General features: G+C 43.2%; 1 protein-coding gene across 1 annotated transcript; it reads right to left on the bottom strand.

Annotated features, from left to right (window-relative positions):
* Nucleotides 1–6,174: 6,174 nt before the first annotated feature.
* TRIM13 (tripartite motif containing 13) lies at nt 6,175–8,731 on the bottom strand. Its single transcript, XM_063118515.1, has 2 exons — nt 8,624–8,731; nt 6,175–7,946 (listed from the first exon to the last, which is right to left on the bottom strand). Exon 2 carries the CDS (start codon nt 7,938–7,940, stop codon nt 6,714–6,716), a length of 1,227 nt encoding a protein of 408 aa, XP_062974585.1. The 5' UTR covers nt 7,941–7,946; nt 8,624–8,731; the 3' UTR covers nt 6,175–6,713.
* Between the last annotated feature and the right edge of the window lie 1,655 nt (nt 8,732–10,386).

Raw genomic sequence — 10,386 nt, 5'->3', positions numbered from 1 at the left:
AGTGCAGGATGGGTGGGAGTATTTAAAAAAGGAAATTTTAAAGGCACAGTTACAAACAATTCCAACAAGGAGAAAAGATAGAAGACAACAGAGGAAACCAATGTGGCTCCACAAAAAGCTTAGAGATGACCTGAAAACAAAAAGGGATACATATAGGAAGTGGAAGGAAGGCCAGGCTACAAAAGAAGAGTACAGACAGGTGGCGCAGAAGTGCCGAAATGGCGTCAGGAAGGCTAAAGATGTGAATGAGCTGAGATTAGCGAGGGATGCTAAAAGCAATAAAAAGGCTTTCTTCAGATACGTTAGTAAAAGACAGAGGAAAGAAATGGTGGTTCAACTGCTTAATGAGGATGGCAAATTGATAACAGATGACAAAGAAAAGGCTGAAGTGCTCAATTCCTACTTTGCCTCAATCTTCTCCCAAAAGCGGGTCTATGACCCCCCTGGAAAAAGTGAAGCAGAAGTTCAACAATAAACAAATGGTCAAAGAAAACCTAATTTCCTTGAATGAGTTCAAATCTCCAGGGCCCGATGAACTGCATCCTAGAGTAATGAAGGAGCTAGCGGAAGAACTCTCAGAACCTTTGTCTATTATCTTTGCAAAATCATGGAAGACGGGTGAGGTGCCGGACGACTGGAGGGCTAACGTTGTCCCTATCTTCAAATAGGGCAAAAAGGAGGAACCTGGGAACTACAGACCAGTCAGTCTGACATCCATCCCTGGGAAAATTCTGGAGCCGATTATAAAGAAGTCAATCTGTAAACACCTTGAAATCAATGCAGTGATTACTAGAAGCCAACATGGATTTGTCAGGAACAAATCCTGTCAGACTAATTTGATCTCATTTTTTGATAAGGTAACCTCCCTTGTGGACTGTGGGAATGCTGTGGATGTCATATATCTTGACTTCAGCAAAGCTTTTGACAAAGTACCACATGACATTCTGATTAACAAACTAGCTAAAAGTGGGCTAGATGGAACAACTATTAGGTGGATTCACAGTTGCCTACAGAATTGGACTCAAAGAGTACTTATCAGTGGAACCTTCTCAAACTGGGGAGAGGCAACGAGTGGGGTACCACAGGGCTAAGTCCTGGGCCCAGTGCTCTTCAACATTTTTATTAATGATTTGGATGAGGAGGTGCAGGGAACACTGATCAAATTTGCAGATGACACAAAATTGGGTGGGATAGCTAATACCCTGGAAGACAGAAACAAACTTCAAAGTGACCTTAATAGGCTGGAGTGCTGGGCTGAAAACAACAGAATGAAATTTAATAGGGATTAATGCCAAGTTCTACATTTAGGAAATAGAAACCAAAGGCACAGTTACAAGATAGGGGATACTTGGCTCAGCAATACTACAAACGAGAAGGATCTTGGAATTGTTGTAGATCGCAAGCTGAATATGAGCCAACAGTGCGATACGGCTGCAAGAAAGGCCAATGCTATTTTGGGCTGCATTAATAGAAGTATAGCTTCCAAATCACGTGAGGTACTGGTTCCTCTCTATTCGGCCCTGGTTAGGCCTCATCTAGAGTATTGCGTCCAGTTCTGGGCTCCACAATTCAAGAAGGATGCAGACAAGCTGGAGCGTGTTCAGAGGAGGGCAACCAGGGTGATCAGGGGCCTGGAAACAAAGCCCTATGAAGAGAGACTGAAAGAACTGGGCATATTTAGCCTGGAGAAGAGAAGATTGAGGGGAGACATGATAGCACTTTTCAAATACTTCAAAAGTTGTCACACAGAGGAGGGCCAGGATCTCTTCTCGATCCTCCCAGAGTGCAGGACACAGAATAACGGGCTCAAGTTAAAGGAAGTCAGATTCCAGATGGACATCAGGAAAAACTTCCTGACTGTTAGAGCAGTACGACAATGGAATCAGTTACCTAGGGAGGTTGTGGGCTCTCCCACACTAGAGGCCTTCAAGAGGCAGCTAGACTATCATCTGTCAGGGATGCTTTAGGGTGGATTCCTGCATTGAGCAGGGGGTTGGACTCGATGGCCTTGTAGGCCCCTTCCAACTCTGCTATTCTATGATTCTATGACTTGTCTTGCCCATTGAGGCATTCACATATTTTGCAAATGCCCAATAGTTGCCTCTTTTGGGGAGGAATTTATTATAAGGATAAACTTTGTATTGATATATGCTTTAATATTTGCTCATGTACATGACCTCTAAAATTATCTAACAATTTCTTGGAAATTAACACACGGTCAGTGTAAATAGAATCTCTTTAACTTTTTGGCAGCAAAAAGAATGACATTACAACATTAGATGGATAAACGCTCACCTCCTATACTACAATAGATTGAAGACCTTACAATTATTTCAGTATTTGAATGGATGGTATATAGACACATTTGTGAATGGATACATATATGAATATTTGGTCTCTTTGTTGAAATATATATTACACACAGGGAGAGATATTTTATATACACTCTTCACATGCATCAACTAAGATTGATAAATTTAAATTATGTCGTCATATTTTTTTTCTCTTTTTTGTTTTTGTTTTGTTGAAATTTACAATAAAAATATTTTAAAAAGTAATCTAGGAGAATTAAGCAAGATAGCAGTTGTCCTGCCAACTGAAGCATATACATGAAAAAGATTCCACCCTGAAGAACATGCTTTAACTCTATAAAATTCTGAAGGCTCCACATATTTAAAGAATATCATTTTGTCTAATACTGGATTCAAATAGTTGAATGCTAACAGGATTGAGCCCCAAATATAACCAAGAGGGAGATATCCACATGCTCAGGTAAACCCAAGGATATGTAGAAGTACAAAGCATTAAATAAACAAAAGGAATGGATCAAGAAGGTAGCATGGCAGTGGTTCTGCCTGACCCCATGGTACTTGTGTTATGGATCCCACATCCTATTCCCTGTACTTTTTCTCACATATATGAAGCCTCTGGGCAAGGTCATCTGGAGAGTATGGAGGGAGGTGCCATCAATAACTGATAACACTCAGCTATTTCTACTTGTCAGATAAAGCTGTACAAGTATTGAACCTGTGCCTGGATGTTGTAGTGAACTAGATGAGGGCAAATAAATTGCAACTCAATTCCTACAAAAGGGAGGATTATGGGTGGATGGTCTGGGAAACAGGTCCTTCTCCTGGTCTGGACAGGGCTGTACTCTCCATGAAAAGCAGGTATACTTTGGGAATACACCTAAATCTATCTTTACTGCTAGAAGCCCACGTGGGCCCTGGTAGCACAGAGTGCCTTCTGCCAGCACTGGGTGGCTTGCCAATAGCAACTATTTTTGGCCATAGCGATCCACATTCTGGTAACCTCCTAGTTGGATTGTAGTGATGCATTATATGTGGGGCAATTCCTGAAGGCAATTCCAAAGCTTCACTTAATGCAGAATATGGCTCCCAGAATTTTGACTGGTAGAAGCAGGTGTATGCATAGTACATCAGTTTTAGAAGTACTCTACTGGCTACCTATTGAGTTCTGGGCAGAAGGTCAAGGTGCGCTCATTACCTTTAAAGTCCTAAATGTCTTGGGACCCAACTACCTGAAGGGCCACCACTTCCCATATCAACCTGCCCAGATATTGAAATCTTCTGCTCATGCCCTTCTTCCGGGGTCTTTATCAGAGGTACCATATAGGATGACAAAAGAAAATACTTTTTCAGCAGCAGCAACCCAATTATGGAATGCCCTCCTGGCACCCACATTACTATATTTTTGGCACCAGGATGATTTTAACTTGGTCTAATTATCATGGAATCAGTTTTGTTATTATTTATGTTGAGAAGTTTAAATGTATACTGCCTTGCAATTCTAAACAGCACAAAGGGCAGTATGAAAACATTTTAAATAAATTAAAATGAGGTACCCTTGCCTCTAAAAAAAAAAAACCCTCAATGAGGACTGCCTTATAGGGGAGAGAGGAGTAAGCTTATACTGTATAGAACATGGCTGGCTAACTAGAACCCTGAACAGGAACATTCCTGTTGGGGATAAGGCTAATCTGCAATATTTGCTTGTGAGTCCCACATATGTTACAAATGAGCAAATTATGTTTTTCCCATACCAAGAGTCTCTGCAATCTCACACTGAAAGAACATGCAAAGGTAGATACAAATTGGAGATTCCTCCCTTTCTTTCCATCCCACCAGAATACTTGTGCAAAACATCAAGCAGCTGGAAAGATTTCTCCTCTCAGGGGTGCATGCTTAATTAGAAACGTATTTCTTTGAGATCAGCGAGACTTGCTTTTAAGGTAAGTTTGTTTGTAATCAGTCTACTTAATGATTTTTTTAAAAAGTCAATACTACATATTTTGTTCTCTCCGTTGTGCATACACACCCATAACAGATTGCTGAAGTAGGTTTTTAACTGGTGGGTGATTTTTGTGTGTGTTGATATATTTTTAACTGAGTTTTTGTTTTAATTATAGTTCTGCATTCTATTTGGCACCTTGATTGCTGTATTTAGAATCATAGAACAGCAGAGTTGGAAGGGGCCTACAAGGCCATAGAGTCCAAGGTAGGATATAAATGTAATAAATAAATAATTACATGTGATTTTCAATGTACCTTATTTCATAGAATCATAGAATAGCAGAGTTGGAAGCGGCCTTTAAGGCCATCTAGCCCAACCCCCTGCTCAATATAGGAATCCACCCTAAAGCATCCCTGACAGATGGTTGTCCAGCTGCCTCTTGAATGCCTCTAGTGTGGGAGAGCCCACAACCTCCCTGGGTAACTGATTCCACCGTCACACTGCTCTAACAGTCAGGAAGTTTTTCCTGATGTCCAGCCGGAATCTGGCTTCCTTTAACTTGAGCCCGTTATTCCGTGTCCTGCACTCTGGGAGGATCAAGAAGAGATCCTGGCCCTCCTCTGTGTGACAACCTTTTAGGTATTTGAAGAGTGCTATCATGTCTCCCCTCAATCTTTTCTTCTCCAGGCTAAACATGCCCAGTTCTTTCAGTCTCTCCTCATAGGGTTTGTTTCCAGACCCCTGATCATCCTGCTTGCCCTCTTCTGAACACGCTCCAGCTTGTCTGCATCCTTCTTGAATTTCAGGTCATCTCTAAGCTTTTTGTGGAGCCACATTGGTTTCCTCTGTTGTCTTCTATCTTTTCTCCTTGTTGGAATTGTTTGTAACTGTGCCTTTAAAATTTCCTTTTTTAAATACTCCCACCCATCCTGCACTCCTTTTCTCATTAGGCTCCCTTGCCACGGGACCTTACTTATTATAGTTCTGAGTTTATTAAAATCAGCTTTCCTAAAATCCAGAGTTCGTGTATGGCTACGCTCGACTTTTGTCTCCTTCATAATCAAGAATTCAAGTATGATGTGGTCACTTTCCCCCAGAGTTCCCATAACTGCCACTTTATCCACTAAGTCATCCCTATTGGTCAATAACAAGTCAAGGATTGCCGATCCTCAAGTTCCTTCCACCACTTTCTGTATGAGAAAGTTATCACCCATACATGTCAGGAATTTCTTGGAAGGGCCGCTTTTGGCAGTAATGGTCTCCCAACAGATATCAGGGTAATTGAAATCCCCCATCACTACTACATCACACTTCCTTGAAACACTGGCAATTTGTTTCTCAAAAGTTTCGTCCTCGTCTTCTCCTTGATTGGGTGGTCGGTAGTAGCCTCCGATTATCATATTCTTTTTATTCCTAGCCCCATTTATTTTAATCCAGACGCTCTCGACGGGGCTCCCAGTCTCATCCGCCTGTATTTCTGTGCAGGGATAGGTATTTTTAACATATAGTGCAACTCCACCTCCCTTTCTATTTCTTCTGTTCTTTTTGAACAAGTTATATCCTTCAATTGCTATATTCCAGTCATGGGAGTCATCCCACCAAGTTTCAGTTATACCTATCAAGTCGTATTTGCCTTCATGTAATAAGAGTTCAAGTTCATTCTGTTTGTTTCCCATGCTCTGGGCATTAGTATATAGACATCGAAGACCATGTGTTTTATAGTCTGGCTTTGTTCCGACATTGTTGCAGACACTATTTTGGGACACTGTTGGAGCTGTTCTCTGTACTGTGGTGCATTGGCCTTCATTCATTGTTGTTATTTCTGAAGGGCCAGACTGACTGCTCATGCTATAGATATGATTTATATACTAGATACCCCAACTCATAAAACACCCCAACTCAATCTATATCATATGCTCCTTCACTCTAAAATGCACTCAACTTTATTGCAATTCATTTTTATAACATATTATACTATGTATATTCATTCATAGTAGTCTAAAGCCCAAGTCACCATGGGTGGTAGTAGTCTGAGAATGATAAAGCGACACTGAACCATAGAGCAAATTACTTTGAACTTCTTTGAAGTTTCAAAATTTTCTGCATGTCTACATTTCTAAAGTTTCAGTTTAAAACAAAAATTAGCAAAATTGGTCTGGTAGATCTTGAGTAATAAACCTTATATAAGATTCTTACATAAGATTATACATTCAAGTCCTATCTTTGACCTTGGAAAAACAAGATTAATAGGAAGTGGTGTTTTCAAATATGTAATTAGCTTCTTTCAGAATCAGAGTGTGCAAAAAAATTCAACATATGAACACTTAAGCCACAGAAAAAAAATAGTATCAATACTTGAAGAGCAACATAATTTCAAAGATCCACTAGTTTACCAATGATTTGTTTTCAAACTCTAAAGCAATAACTTTGAATATACATTTCTTGTACACTAATAATAGTTATAAAAGTTTGTATTTGCACACAAACTGAGCAACGTTATTCAACATCACAAGGGTGTAATTTACACATTTTTCACTTAAAACTACAGCACCATCTGTCATTTTCTCCCAGTAGAAGATAGCATGATCTGCCATCTCTGTTGTGTCTGCCAGATACCCTGAACCAAATGCAGAGAGAACAGTTTTCCAATACTGTAGAGTATCAGCTAGAAAATCCATAAAGCATATCTGCATGGTAATAAATATAAGCAAGCAAAGCAAAATAGTTATAATAAATTTGGGTGAAAAGAAAGGAGAAATTACCCAGTAAAAAGTGCTTTTCTCCTGTGGTAAAGAAAGTTTGTCCACATCGGCTAGCTTAAATTGTTCCCACTGGCTAGTATCAAAGTCTTTAATTGTGGAGTTGATATCTACAGTAAGGCAAGGCAATCTGGTTTCCTTGATCACTTTGATTTTCTCTCGAAATTCTTGCATCTGTTGCAAAAATAGAATGGGTTCAGACACATCCTTAAAAGCTTCAGCAATGTTAAAAGCTGTTCGTTGCTCTCGTATAATAGTGTTCAGTTTATTGATTTCTGGGTCATATGCTTGCATAACTGCAAGCTTCATTGTCTCAAAGTCTGAAAGTATCTCATTTTTTTTTTGCTCCAGTGTATACTGCAATTTCTCAAAAAAATCTTTTACTCTGTCATAGTCCTTTGTCAGCATCTGGAGGGCTTTCCGCTTGCTGGTTTCCAGAGTGTCGAGGCGAGAAAGTGCATCCCCACAACGCCATGTTTCAAAACCCTGGAACAATGTCTCAAAAGCACGTTTTTCCTGAAAGTAAGCATCTTCTATGGAGCAAAACACATGCTTTATATGATCTCCTCGAGTTGCACAGATACCACATATCAACTGTGTGTCTGTCTGACAGAAAATGTTGAGAGGCTGGCCACTGTGCACTTTACACACAGGCATTTTTGTTGTTACCTTAATCTTGTTATACTTCTCCACAATACCTTTTAGGGAATAGTTGACTTGGAGGTTGTTAACCCCTGTAACAGTGGTTTCTTTCCGACATGTTGGGCATTTGAACAGAGACTGTCTCCAAATCACATTCCGGGCATTTCCCTCCAAGATCCCTTCCAAACATTTCTTACAGAAGTTATGTGAACAAGGTAGTGCACGTGGATCATCAAACAAACTACAACAAATGGGGCATGTAAGGTCTTCTTCAAGGAGTTCCATTGCAGTCTATAATAAAAGGAAATAATAGTTCAGAGAATTATATCAGGATCATTGTAGTCTAAGAAAATGAAGTCTGTGTTTTGAAAAGCATGGGAGAAGTCATTTTAACAGTCTAACACTCATGGGAATGTATATCAAGTTGCAAAGAACAACTCTGACTACTAGTTTCCTGGAAGCATTAAGGTAAATTGGTTTTCAAAGTAAACCAGAATTCCTTTTTCTTGTCTTTGTGAGGAAAAAAAAGTTAGCACAATGCTTAAAATGGTAGGAAATTGTGGCAAGTTGGTTGTCAAATGACTTTCCCCCCAGAGAGTCTCATCAGGCACCTACGTTGTGGCCTTTTTATTCTCCCAGGCATTTTAGTTCTTCATTTCTTGTTGCTTTAAATCTATTATTTTATTATTTAAATGTTAGTAACCTGATCATTTTCGACACCCTGATCGTGGCAATACATTATTTGCTCACTCTCTAGACCACCGCGCACGTGCCCCGCCCAACAATACGGGGCCTGAGGAAAGCGGCCGCCCAGGGGCCTCGGCGGGGTGGGCGGCACCGGAACACCCAGCCGGCCAGGCCCTCCCGAACGGCCCCCGGCCGAAAAGCGCGACCCTTCCCCTGCCTTTGTAAGCGCGGGGGGGAGGGCAAAAGGCCCCGTTGCTTCGGCCACAGGAGTCCGCCATTACCTCCCACGAGCAGCAGCAGAGAGACACGGAGCACGCGTGGGCGCGAGCGGCGACAGGCCGTCGAAGGTGACACGGAAGTCCCGCCTGCGGCCCATAGAACTGATGAGTCTGTGACGGAGGCAAAGAGACGCCGGAGGCAGCGCGGGGAGCCTGCGCAAGCGCAAACGCCCGCCAGGCCTCTGGGCGGGGGAAGGGCGTTTGGCCACAAAGCAGGGGAGCAAGGCGCCCCCTGTGGCCGCTTCTAGCCCTGCCGCCGCGGGCCCCCGCGCTTCGCCTTCCTCCCTCCGCCCTCTGGGTCGCCAGAGCCCCGCCCTTTCCTCCCTGCACACGTGACCCAGGCGGGAGGGCGCGAGTGAGTCAAGCCCCACCTCCTTTCCCCCCCCCCCCGCCTGCCGCTCTGAAGCCCCCCCCCCAGGCCTGGCTCAGGGGCTGGAGCAGACGCGGCCCCTCCCCCCGCGCTCCTGAGGCGGGGCTGGAGGCGGCGGCTCCTCTGGCGCGCTGGGCGGGACAAGGCCGGGCGCCCGCAAGGTAGAGCAGCTCCTTCCCCCTCTAGAGCGGGCACCCAGGACCAAGCCGGTCGGAAGGGCTCCAGGAGGCCAAAGTGGCGGCTTCCGCAGAGGGTTGCTATTGTTATTTCGGAAGGTTCCGGCGGCGACGCCGTCAGAACCATCGGGAGCCGCAACATTCTCGTGCGCTGTCGGTGGCGCTTCCAGCTGCGCACCTTGCATGAGGCGGGGCGACGGGAGGCCCCGCGGCGCTGGGAGCTTGCTCCAGGATGCCTGGTCCCTCCTGGCGAGCCTTGAGTCCCGTCCCCCGCAGAACCGCTGGCGGGGGGAGGGGGTGTCTGTATCGAGGCCCCTGAGCCCCAGGCGTACCTGGCAGATCTCCTGTAAGTCCACAAGAACTGCAGGGACCATTCAAATCCATGGCGGGTTTAGGGATGTACTGCAGCTTAGGGTGACCACATGGAAAGGAGGGCAAGGGCTCCCGTATCTTTAACCATTGTATAGAAAAGGGAATGTCAGCAGGTGCAATTTGTATGCATGCAGCCCCTGGTGAAATCCCGTCTTCATCTCAACAGTTAAAGCTGCAGGAGCCCTGCCTTCTTAACCAGATACAAAAGAGGGCAGGGCTCCTGCAGCTTTAATTGTTGAGATGAAGTGGGAGTTTTACCAGGTGCTGCATGCATACAAATGACACCTGCTGAAATTCCCTTTTCTATACAATGGTTAAAGATACGGGAGCCCTTGCCCTCCTTTCCATGTGGTCACCCTACTGCAGCCTAAGACTGTTCTTTATAGATGGCGATGAACCTTGCAGCCAAACTCCCGGTAGTCCCAATTTAGTCTACTTAAGAGTCCTTGGTTTGAGCATGTCTTAACTATGTTTTGGCCCTCTAAAATTACCAATGACAACATCCGTTGTGATTTTGAAGCGAAGTAAGACGTTTTTGAAGTGAAAAGATTTTTTTCTTATCCAATAGTCATTTATTGGTTTAGACATTATTGCTAAAAAGATAGTTGAAGTCACAAGAGCTAATAGCGCTCATTTCAGTAGTTACTTTTCAGGGAGAGGAATACAAATAAGTCGGACATGCCCTGTTTTGGCCGAGTTTCAGTTGGATATTGGAACATGCACGTTTGACTTACAAAACTTTTCAACAATGGATATTACTGTACCTATTTTGGATCCATTATAATTCAGAATAAAAATTTGAAGCTCTAAATTTATATCCTTCAGGGTTACGTATACATTATTACAAT

This window comes from Elgaria multicarinata, chromosome 2 (assembly GCF_023053635.1).
Source record: "Elgaria multicarinata webbii isolate HBS135686 ecotype San Diego chromosome 2, rElgMul1.1.pri, whole genome shotgun sequence".
Classification (NCBI taxonomy): Eukaryota; Metazoa; Chordata; class Lepidosauria; order Squamata; family Anguidae; genus Elgaria; species Elgaria multicarinata.
The sequence above is the reverse complement of the archived record's forward strand: the minus strand, read 5'-3'. Positions and strand labels throughout refer to the sequence as shown.